The sequence below is a fragment of the Nicotiana sylvestris genome, chromosome 11, assembly GCF_000393655.2.
Source record: "Nicotiana sylvestris chromosome 11, ASM39365v2, whole genome shotgun sequence".
Lineage (NCBI taxonomy): Eukaryota > Viridiplantae > Streptophyta > Magnoliopsida > Solanales > Solanaceae > Nicotiana > Nicotiana sylvestris.
The window spans coordinates 74,589,121-74,601,412 of NC_091067.1; the positions used below are offsets into that span (position 1 = coordinate 74,589,121).

At 36.3% G+C, this 12,292-nt stretch overlaps 1 protein-coding gene across 1 annotated transcript in view; it reads right to left on the reverse strand.

Annotated features, from left to right (window-relative positions):
* Window positions 1–9,563: 9,563 nt before the first annotated feature.
* LOC104232804 (peptidyl-prolyl cis-trans isomerase CYP59-like) overlaps window positions 9,564–12,292 on the reverse strand; it is a 29,040-nt gene continuing 26,311 nt past the window's right edge. Inside the window, exons 12-14 of the mRNA XM_070162362.1 lie at window positions 11,921–12,023; window positions 10,681–10,810; window positions 9,564–10,596 (exon numbers count right to left, since the gene is read on the reverse strand). Coding sequence (XP_070018463.1) covers window positions 10,071–10,596; window positions 10,681–10,810; window positions 11,921–12,023 — 759 coding nt within the window. The 3' untranslated portion in view covers window positions 9,564–10,070. The remainder of the gene's footprint in view (window positions 10,597–10,680; window positions 10,811–11,920; window positions 12,024–12,292) is intronic.

The following is a 12,292-nucleotide window of genomic DNA, read 5'->3' on the forward strand; positions in this document are numbered from 1 at the left end:
TACTAGTCCTAAAGGGAAGGGAAATTTGGCTTTTCAGAGTTTTAAAAGGATAAACTTCTAGGGCGACAATCAAAACATATAAGGCAGGTATGGGGATAACACATAACAGTTTAAAGAGCTCAAACATGCCTCCTCATTTAAAGACAGATTGTTTAGCATGTCTTGCATGTACTGGTTATGGTCTGAAATCAAATTAAAGCGTGGGATAGGCTGATTCATCACATATTTCTCAGATGAGGAGTCTGAATTAGCCTTCCCTGGTTGTAATTTATCAAAGACTGATGCAATTAATTAATTACCTAATGTTTTGCCTAAGTGAGACCTATGGGCATGATATCTAACAGTACTTACTCCGATTTTAAAGAAGTCTTACTAATTGCGGAAAACACAAAAGTTCTGCAGATGTTAGACGATAATACCACTGATTTTAGACTTGTAGATGACATAAGCGAATCAGATTCAAAGGTTACTCCTATAGGCATGATTTCTAGGTGTTGTTGGTTTTAAAAGGATTATGAAAGTGCATGCGTCCTATGGACATGGTATCTAGAATGCAATTGATTATTATTTAACCTATGACAGTTTGCCTAATGATAGATGTAAAATGCAGAATCCTATAAACAGGTTATCTATAAGATACGCGGAAGTGAAGAAAACCTAGAGACATGATCTCTATATATGCAGAAGTGCAGAAAACCTATAGGCATAATTTATATATGAAATGCATAAGTGCATAATCCTATACTCAGGATTCTATATGAAATATAGAAGTGCAAAATCCTATAGTCAGGATCTCTATATGAAATGCAGAAGTAAAAACAGGTTGTGATTGCAGGAATAAATACCTAAGATCATGATGTCTACCCGTATGCATACATAAGTGACCCTCCCCTTTTCACTAGAACCCCATAAGTTATTACAACATATTACAGACCAGAATGGATTAAGAAAAAGGTAAAATTACATCAGAAATTAAGCTAAAACCAAGGAGCCTAATTTAGACTCAAAAGTCCAACAATATGAGGTGGACCAACTTCCAGGAACAGATTTCCAAAGCATTCTCTTATTTTGGATGTGTCAAAGTTCCCTAAGAGCCTCGAGGGGACTCCGGGTAGTGCTTACAACCCAAATATATAGCAGAATTAAGAGCATAGTGCAGTGTGGAAATGTCAGCCCTCAGATGTCCAAGTTCAGAAGGAACTCAAGGTCCCAAAGCAAGGCTCATAAGAGGGGGGCAGAACTTAAAATCTAAGAGTAAGTGTAAGTCCATAGAGGGGAAATTAGGGAGAGCCATGGCAGGCTGGTGGTCATGCCCAGCAATCAGGAGTGTTGGCACATCCCTGACTAGCCTATTAGCCATATTTTGAGAGTTGGGATCCATTGAGGATCAGGTTCAGACCTAAGCAGCAATTTAGATGTTGTCAGGCCATGAACCTTAACTCAAACACATAGAAGGGAGTGGGGTATAGGGAGTTCATAACAAACAGTAGATACAAAGTAGCATATTCAATACAGAACATGAACAACAAATAGACAGGAATGTAGCAACTGTAAAATAAACACATAGGGATGGTGCTGAAATCGAAATTAAGGCATACCAGTTTCAGGGAAACAAATAAGTGAAAGCTGAAGTCTTGTAAACTAAATTGCAAGCAATCAGAAGATAGTAGAGTATTGTAATCGAGATGTGTGTGTGTAAAGTATTGAATTTCAAATGTTGAACTGAAGGTTCAAGGTGTCTAAGTGCAGAAGGGTCGTGCCCCTCTTATAGTGCAGAAAACAAGTAAGAAAAGGTAAGGGAATAGTTTGCAATAAATCACACAGAATCTCCCTTCAGTTAAGGGATTCTGATTTCAAACGGGTAGAAGACAATTAAGGAAAGAATTGGATTAAAATCTTTTCCAAAGTAGTACAAGAAGGGTAAATACACAGGGTTTATTTAAGGCAAAAGTCCAATGGTACAAGATTTGTGAAAAATAAGGAAAGGGAATCAATCAAACAGCCAGGGAAATCAAAATTATGAGTTCAATTCGAATGAACCAAGTCAGAAAAAGGTAAAAGAGGTTCAATCAAAGAAAATCAGTAACAATCAGTCAAACCTCCATTAGAGGATTTCAGAATCAATCATTAGTTGGTAAAAACCTCTTGAAAGTAGAGTTTCTCATATATAAAGCACACAAATAGGTGAATCAAGAAGGAACTGTCATGTTACTTAGAGAAGAGTCTAACATAGAAAGGTTCAGAATCATAAGCAAAGGGATACGAGTTCAGTTTGTAGATTCATAATGAGTCTGAGAGTCCGGGTACCAAAGTAGAACCCTAGTCCAGGATAAAACTTGTCAAAACCCAAAGCCTAGAGTTTTCAACTTTAATCAGAAGCAGAGACGAAAGGACAGATAACAGGCTCAGAGGTCTCTTTCAGAGACACATGAGAAACAAACAGACATGGTACACAGTCAAGAGCATGGAGAACACGTTTTGAGAAAAATTCAGAACTTAAACAAGTTTAGAAGAAAAAGTGATACAAACTTAAGAAGCGGTAGATGAAACACATTTAGCAAGAACACGAACAGAGTCCAGTAAAATAAACAAAATTGAAGAACTTAACAGTAAACACATATAGTAGAAGAGTAATGAAAACAAAACAAGGATAATCATGTGAGCACAGGAGTAACATGTATAAAAGAAAAGTAGAAGGACAGTACATGCGTAGTAAAAAGAAGTCACACGAGCATGATATATACAAACACACATAAATAAAGAAGAGGAAGAATCAAAAATATTTTTTTTTTGAAAAAAAGAACCTTTCAGAAACCCTAAATCGAAGACAAACGATTTTGAAAAGAAAATTTGGGGAAAACACTTTAAATGTCAAGTAAAGCATAGATACAGCACAGATCTAAGAAAACAAACAGAGAAAGAACCTCGAATAACTTAGGGTTTCGGCGAAACCCTAGAAATGAGAAAGGCTTGGAAAAAGGTCTGATCTTGAGTCAGATGATTTAGAATCAGGCTCATAATGCTTGAATATGTCGGAGCATGGCCGGAGAAGCCATAGAACTGCAGATCTAAGAAGGATCTGAAGAGAGCCATCGTAGTCGGGCCTCGAAACTTCAAACAACCATGGTTTGATGGTGGAGGGGGGTTGAGTACAGGCCATCCATGGCCTGAGAAGCCACGGATTCCGGTGAAGAAATGGTTGAAAAGGGTGGGGGTCGACTAGGGCTCTGAAGAACCTTTGAGAGAGTTTGAGAGACGAAGGGATTCAAAGGCGGCTAGTTAGGTGAAAGTGATTAGGGTTAGGGGTGTTTGGGAAATTAAAAAGGAAAGGGAAAATTATGGCCGTTGATCAAAATGATTAACGGCCTAGATCAAAAGGGAAACCGGACGGGTTTTTAAATTGGGTCATGGGTCGGGTAAAAGATGAAATTGGGGCGGTCCAGCTGGGGGTTAGGATTGGGTCAATTTGAGGGCTAAAATTGAAATGTAAATAGGCTGTAATTGAAATAAAATGAGGCTAAATGTTAAATGTCCAGTTTTTTCCTTTTATTTTATAAAAATAGTAAAAAATATTTTTAAAAACAAATTAAAAGTACTGAGCCAGTTAATAATACACAAATATTAATTTAAAAATACTAGAACAAATTTTACAATTATGAAATGCTATTAATCTTAAAATAGGCTATAATTGCAATTGCATGCAATTTATTCTTTTAAATACCAAATAGATTTGTAAAAATATACAAAAATTATATTAACTATATATTGGTATAAATATGGGAATAAAATAAATTATTTACCAAATTGATGATTTTGGGAATAATTATGGATTTTGTACTGCTAAAATGGATAGTAAATTGATTTTAAAAACTCTTCAAAAGATTGGAAAAATACTGAAACACTTGGGTATGCTTATGTATGCATGTATATGCTATTTTGAAAGTATTTTGTGTATAAAAAATATATAGGAAAAAATTGGCATCAACAATACCTGTCGATACCATAGAAATTAAAGAAAGCTTGACTTATGAAGAAGTACCTATATAAATTCTCGATAGGCAAGTAAGAAAGTTGAGAACAAAAGATTTAGCATCGGTAAAAGTTTTGTGGAGTAATCATGATTCAAAAGAGGCTACGTGGGAGGTCGAGGAAGATATGAGAAAGAAATATTCATATTTATTTGAGGAAAAAGATATGTGAACCTAAGTTTGGTTTGACATTTATATTTCATTTATTAAATACAAGTTAGCAAGTGTTTCTGTTCTTCCTAGATTATACTTAGTTGTTGTAAAAATTTAGTGTCATGCCAGAGTATATTTAATTCATTAAAGTTTTTTACTTTTTGTAAAGTGTTGTGCTTTAGAATTTGGTTGGTTATTATGGTAACTCCTTGTCGGAGTGTTTGTAACTAGTTTATGAGATGTGTATAGTGCTTATGAATGCCTATTATGATGTATTGGGTTGTTGGTGGTGTATTTGTGGTATTTGTGATAGGGATATTTTTTTGGATAGTCCAATTTACAAGGGAAACTCTGCCAAAAATTTTGAAAATTTAGGGAGTTAGCCAAAATTTTGAGTCCCTTGGAAGAGTGAGTAGTGCTAAGAAAACGTAAGAGGTTCAAGTACTTAAGGATTGATTGTTAGCTTAAGAATAAGGCCTTAGCAACATTCGAGAACGAATGTTTTTAAGGAGGGAAAATTGTAATACTCCTCAAATTTATAAAAGTTTCGAGACACGCTATAGTGAATATATATATATATATATATATATATATATATATATATATACACACACACACTTAAATAATTGGAATATACAATTAGAGGAATATTAATAATATATTAATAATTTTAGTGTTATTAATTATTAATAATGGGTATCATTAATTATTAGTTAAGTTTTAAAATTAAAAAATATATAAAAAAGGAAAAAAAAAGGGATAGTGCACGTGACCTACCCATAAAGTGGGTACAAAAAAAGGAATACAAAGGGCTTAATGCCGTGAACAGAACAGAGTCATTCTGTTTTCAAATGCAGGCCTGCGAAACCGAGGCAGTCACGCACGGAAAATTCTAGGTTCTTTACAAGTCAAAAATTCTTGAACTCAGGTATATAAAAATCCCTATTGTTAATTACCGTAAAGTAGTAATAGGTAAGAATTGAATAGTCAATTTCATTCTTTCTCTATATCAACAATAAATTTCATGTTTAGGTGTGAAACTTTAAAATTGATTAAAATGCACTGGTTGTTGTAGAATCGATTGTTTGACTGGTGTCAATTAGACTGGGGTCTACGTATTGGCTCGAAAAGTTTTGAGGTGAGTTGATATAACCCTTTACTAAAATGGTTTAACTCACAAAAGCATGCACACAAGGTGTTTGATGAATTGCATAAAAGAGTTAATATATATTTAATTGGAGTAGTAAGTACCTATTAGCTTAGAATTATTTTCTAGCTAAAGTTTAGATGATTATCTGGATATATGTGCATAAATTTCAGATTTTTATGTTATTTTTATATGCCATTTTCAAGTTGAAAATTCTTGAAGGATCAAGAATCTTTATAAATACTTTTGAATGTTTATTTCATTCTTATGTTATGCCTAACATTTAAGATACCAGTATGAGTATGTATAAAAGATTTAGACTTGAAAAGTCACAAGAAGAAGTTTTAGAAAGAAAAGATTTTTGGGAGTATCCTTTATTCTGAGAAGGGGTCATCGTCCAGGCCTAGGGTCCTGACCAAGGCGTTGACTTCCTGAAACTACTTGTGCCAAAGTAGGGAGCACACGAGCCGAGGATCTCGTTGCTGAGAATTTACTTAGCCATGCTAAGGTATGAGACATGAGCACTGAGAACCATAAAGTGAGTGGCACCTCGTGGATTGGGCCTATTCGATCAGGTTGGGGTCGAACCTGTGCTGATCACACGGTGACTGAGACAAAATTAAGTTAGGATAGTTGGAACTCCCAAAGTATAAAGTGAAGTATTTTTTTTTTGTAAGAAAGAAAAAGAAAAGAATATTCATAAACTGCTATTATGCAATTATTTAGAATTATTTTTATAAGCTTTATGTTTTACATGAATTTAGAACATTTGCTCGTAATGTATATGTTATTAAAGTTTCGTCCCCTGTTGAGACTCACTGAGTACAAATGGTATTGACGTTCTCTTTTGGGAACCTACGTTGGTCTGCGGTACAACGTAGGAACCGGATTTGTAGGCGAGCAGGCTACGAGTTAGGACTTCCTTCTCTTCCAGTGCTATTGTGAGCTCCGCTTTTGTTCGTGGAGTATTCCTTAGAGTCATCTTTATTTAGTTATTTATTTGTTACTTAGAGAACTGGCCAGGAAATCTCATGTCCTGAGCAGTGCGTCAGTTTATCATTAGAGGCTTCATAGACATAGTCGTTGGGTTAAGATTCAGATGTTTTTGATAATAACTTAACAGTATTTCATTGGTTACTATGAATAAAATTTTGGAGTTGATTTATTTAAATGTTTAAATTAATCAAAAGTATTTGGTTAGAGTATTACCTTGTTGCATAAAAAGTTTGGAGTTATAATAGATTTGATAAGCAGAGATGGTTCGCTCGGTCATGTTTAGTGATCGAGTGCCGGTCCTGGCTTGTTCAGAAAATGGGTCGTGACACTAACAGTTTTCCTTCTTCGCGTTCGCATATTCTAGTGCGCTATCACGTAGTTATGCTTCTTCTTTCTCCGCGTTCGCATCTCAGATTCCGCGATCGCACAGCTTAATCGTAATAGCTAGCATAATCCCTTCTCTTTTTTGCGATCGCATGCATCACCTCGCGATCGCGTAGTACAATATTGGCCTCATCATTTTTCCTTCTTTGCGATCGCACTTGTCTGTCCGTGATCGCATAATGCAAATCTGTGGCAGCCATTATTTCCTCTTCGCGATAGCATCTCATTTTCTGCGATCGCGATGTACAATTACCTGGGCAAGCAGAATATATTTCCAAATCGAGGGTTAGATCATTTTTACCATATCTTGACTTGTGGAGCTCGGTTTTGAGTGATTCTTTGTGGGTTTTTCAAGAAAATTGATTGGGTAAGTGTTCTTCATCTAGAATTTATTATATTATATGATTTTATCTTTATTTTTATCATTTAGTTTATGTTTTGAGTTGAGAAAAAATGGTGGTTTTTGAAGAAAGTTTTCAAAATGAAACTCATTATATGAAGGGCGAAATAGTATCGGAATTTGAGAATTTTTGTACGGTTGAACTCGTATTGGAATGGGTATTCGATTTTTGTAAAATTTGTCGAGCTCCGAGGTGCGGGCCCGGGGGTCGACTTTTGGACCAATTTTTGGATTTTGTTAAATATTGAGACTTTATGATCCGGAATAGTTCCTTATGAGTTTTATTTGTGCTTTGAAGTTATTTTGGTTAGATTTGAGCCGTCCGGAGGTCCTATCACACGAGAAGTTCATTTTTGAGTATCGGTTTGTCTTCTTTGAGGGAAGTATCTTGCCTAACCTTGTGAGGGATTTCGCCTTAGGATTTGAGTCTTCTATATTGATTGTAGTTCGTGTACGCGAGGTGACGAGTGCGTGCTCGAACTTATTTGTGAAGGTTGGCCTTTAGGGTTCTTAGGTCCTTATATTTATTGAGTATGAAGTTGTTCTTGATATGACTGAGTTTCATATTTACTAGTTTCACCTCTACATGCTTAATTGGAATTAATTGCTTTATGATTCACTTTTATTGTCTATTTGACTTAACTGATGATTTGTACCTCTCCTATTGTCATGCTATCTTTTCATAACTGCCTATCTTTATCTGGAGTTATTATTATCTTATCCTATAATTGTTAGTCTTAATTGAGGTTGCAATTATCTTTCCTCTGCCTGGCCTTAATTGAAATTTGTTGTATATTTTCGTAATTGCCCGACCTTAAAATATGTTTAGACATCCTATATTTAGTTGACATGACCTTATTTGGAATTATTTGACTCGTGTTAGTTTCCTTGTGGTTGAATTGTATATTGGGGGATTGTTGCTACATTTTAATTTTCCCTTGTTAAGTTGTTTTCTTTACGCCTAGCATTCTTTACTGTGGTTATTCCTTGTGAATGGGTTATATCGTTTCTTTGTGATTTAAAGTTCTTGAGTTGATTTACTTGCCGTATTTTGTATTATTGTCATTGTTGTTGTTGTACTTGTTGTAATGATGCACGAGGTTTCTGCCGTGCTGTAACTGTTATCTTTGTTGGTTGCGCTGTATATTTACTTTGGGACTACGGAACGGTACTCCGAGAGATCTCCCCTGCATATTTACTTCGGGACTAAGGAACGGTATTCTAGGAGATCCCCCTGCATATTTACTTTGGGACTACGGAATGGTATTCCGGGAGATCCCCTTGTTCTGCACATTTGCTTTGGGACTACGGAATGGTATTCCGGGAGATCCCCTTGTTCTGCACATTTGCTTTGGGACTACGAAACGGTATTCCGGGAGATCCCCATGTTCTGCATATTTACTTCGGGACTACGGAACGGTATTCCGGTAGATCCTCCTGTGCTGCGAACATTTTACGTGATGTCCGTTCTTTTCCTTATGCATACTAGCTGGTATAAATTATGTTAGGATACTTGCACAAGCTTACACATAGCTAAGCATCCTTATCGAATAAGAGGTTTTTCTTGATATTCCTGAGTATAGAGGCACACCCTTGTTTATTTGCCTTCCATGTGCGAATGGGGCTCTATTTGGCACGTGAGTCATCCGTGCGATTATGAGGTGTGATGAGGTCACAAGACACCAAGTGTTAGGGTTCGGGTATTGAGAACCGTGAGTTGTAATTATTCGTGGTTCGGTACTTCGTGAAGGTTGTTGACTAAAGAATCAAATGTGAAAGTTGTCGTAGTTGCTGAGATATTATTTATCCTTGTTGTACCTGTGATTTCGGATTTAGGTTGTGTTTCCGCTCACTCTTCTGTGTCCTTATTATGGTGTTCCGCTGTTACTTGTTATTTTCTTCCTTATTGCATATACTGTATTGTTAGCCGTATTGCGTAGTCTTTATGCAAATATCATATTATGTTGTTTTCTATGCTTATACTTGTTCAGTTTATTAGACCAGTAGGTGTCTCTGTTCCTCGTCACTACTCTATCGTGGTTAGTGTTAATACTTACTGAGCACCGTTGTGGTGTGCTCATGCTACACTTTTGTATATTTTTACGCAGATCCAAGTATTTGCTCGTTAGTAGTTGTGCGGATCATTACTGTGAAGACTCAAGGTAAACCTGTTGCAGCGTTCGCAGGCTTCGGATTCACCTTCCTATTTTTGTATTCACTGTTTTACTTTTTTCCAAACAGTTGTATTTGGAAGCTGTAGTAAACTCTATAGAGCTTATGACTTGTAGAGACTTCTATTTCGCGACTGTTAAATTGTAATTATTATTGCTGTTATTCAGTACAAGTTAGGTTTACCTACTCCCTAAGACTAGGTGCCATCACGATACCCAACGGAGGAGAAATTGGGTCGCGACAATTCCAAAACAGAAACATTTTTTAACATACTTCTCTCCTATCTGTTATCAATTCAAAACTGTTTCTTTCATAAAATTAAAGCTTACAGAGAAACTTAAGGATTTCAAAAACAAAATTATAAGAAACAAGAACATATTTGGTTCCTTGTCGACATAACTTACATAACTGAGATTGTGTGCCTCTTGCTTGTGTTGAATTATAACACTAGCGAAATTATCTCCAGACTTCAGTTCGTCCGATTTTTCATTCAAAAACTTTGTTCCTTAATAAGCTCTTTTCGCGAGCCTTTAAAGTCAACCAATCTCCTGGCAGTACAGAAATCACTGATATATGCAAGACTAATTCATAGAAGTTACATACACCAAATGAAGAATTGGAGCACAAAAACATAATACATTGAAATATCATGATCTAGCGAAGTTATCCAGGCTCTACCGAATGTTTTTCACCGAGTTAGTTCCTTCTGCCCCGATCACGATCACCATCACGAGCTCGATCACGCTCACGGTCATGAGCACGCATACCATCACCGTCTAATCCTCGCTTTCTATCTTGCTCTTCCCCTCTTCCGAGAATCTAGTCGCCTCTTTTCATAGCCCCTCTCATTCCTATTGTCTCTGTACCTAACTCCATGTGCATGACCACCACCATATTCCACCTCATCTTTCTGATCCGCCTTTTCACTCTCCCTCCAATTCCCCTTATCTCCATGCCTCACTTTATCCGCATGTCTCTTATCATGGTCAGGTCTCTCTCTCCCAGCTTTGTGGTTATCATAATCAGTGTTTCTTCTATAATCCAGATCGTTCCGACCCCTATAATCCCTCTCCTTCTCACCACTTGGTCTCGTCCCACTTCCACGATGCCTCTCTTCAGTTCTGTAATCTTTACTTCTCCCCTCCTGCCTATGGCATTCATATCCATCTCTTTTTCTATCCTTCCGGACTCCGACATCATCCAATTCCCTATGTTTAGGATTGTGATTTTCATGATGTTTCCCATCTTCATAATATCTTCCTCTCTTATTTCCTTTAGGACTTCCAACAGCATCTTCGTCAAATACCATTTCATACCTTGATTTAAATGTTTACAAAAGTTAAAGCTTTAGAGAGAGATAAACAGGAGGAATGAGGTGTGGGTCACTAATTCCTACAAACCTTGAGTTACCATCTCCGCCACGCTGCTTGTTGTCTTCTTTAAGTACGTAGTTCGACTGCTGTTTGGCGGCATCACCAGTGCAGTCTTTAGCCACGTGATCAAGAGAACCACATTTGAAGCAACCTCTTCCTGAAATAAATAAATGCTATCCATCAGCTTTAATTGGCAGGGGGGCCTGCAACAATGTTGCTTGCAATCCAATGTCCCAAAAGAGCAGATACATATAAGAAAGGTATTTTGGAACTACATTCAAATGAAAGTTATCATAGAAAGAAATCAATAAGCAAGCTCACAGAGGGATACTTTACTTGAGATTGTGGGAAAAATATTGCTGGCAAGCTCACGAAGGGATACTTTAGGCTGGAAAGGCAGCAGGGATAGAAACTTTTCAGTGAAATCTTGTTGTTAGACTCTGATAATGAACGTGGCAGGGGATGGTGCTATATGACACTGGGAAATGATTTGGATACAAAATAGCTTTCTTTGGATGGGTTGTAGCAGACAAAGCTTGTCTAACGCAGGAAAAATTACAAAGAAGAGGTTTTAACTAATGTAGCTGGTGCTATAATTGCAAAAAATAAAAATAAAAATAAAATAAAAAATAAAAAAAAATCGTGATACAGTTGATCACTTGCTAATAAACTGCCATATTGTGTGGCAGAATTTGGTGTATGTTGATTTTGCTTTTGATGCTGATGCAGTGCTGGAATTTTTGGATCCTTACAACTATATGAGGATTTCCACCCAGCATGTTATTATACTTGCTCAGTATCCTCTTGGTACTGAGATCTGTTAATAAAACTTACTTTTACCTATCAAACAGAATAGACTAATTCACTAATCTATCACCACATTTGACAACCTTGAGGGAAAAGTTCCTATAGGATAACCCGTTCAATGTAACTCATTTACGGAACATAATCTGTCAATTGGTTACACCAACTGAAACAGTAATTAATTTTAGGGAACCACATGGCACAATAATGACACTGAGTAGAACTATCAACAGTAACTACTAAAATGAAGTTATGATCCTAAAAAGCATAAATCCAAAATGCACTTGCATGGATGCGAAAATCAGACTATCATCTACACAGATGAGCAAAAACTATCTGATATCAAATTCAAAATGTCATACAACCAGATGACATCATCTTACTATAGTACTCAGTTTCTAATGCAAATAAATCCCATTCAGAATTGACCAGACAAACACATTACACGATGTGCAAAGTTTACCTTTACCCATATGGTCTTTGCGTCGATATTGGGACCACAACTTTGCAACACTCTGGCTGAAATCAACATGTATCCTTCGATCATCAATTAGAGTATTATCCATCTATGAAAAACAGCAAAAGTTAGTCATCTAAATCATAGTTCTCCCACCATGTATGTCGCTACCTTCTAATTAAGTATAAAAACACATACAACTTCAATGTTCACGTAACAAGTTAATGAATAAAAGAACAAAACAAGCTAGATGGGAATGCACACCATTTTCAAGCACTCCTGCCTTCAAGATTGATTGTCCACTTTCATTCTTTCTTTTTCTTTTGATGAAAAACTTGTCTACTTTCCTTTCTGGCACGTTTAAAAAATATTGTCTGC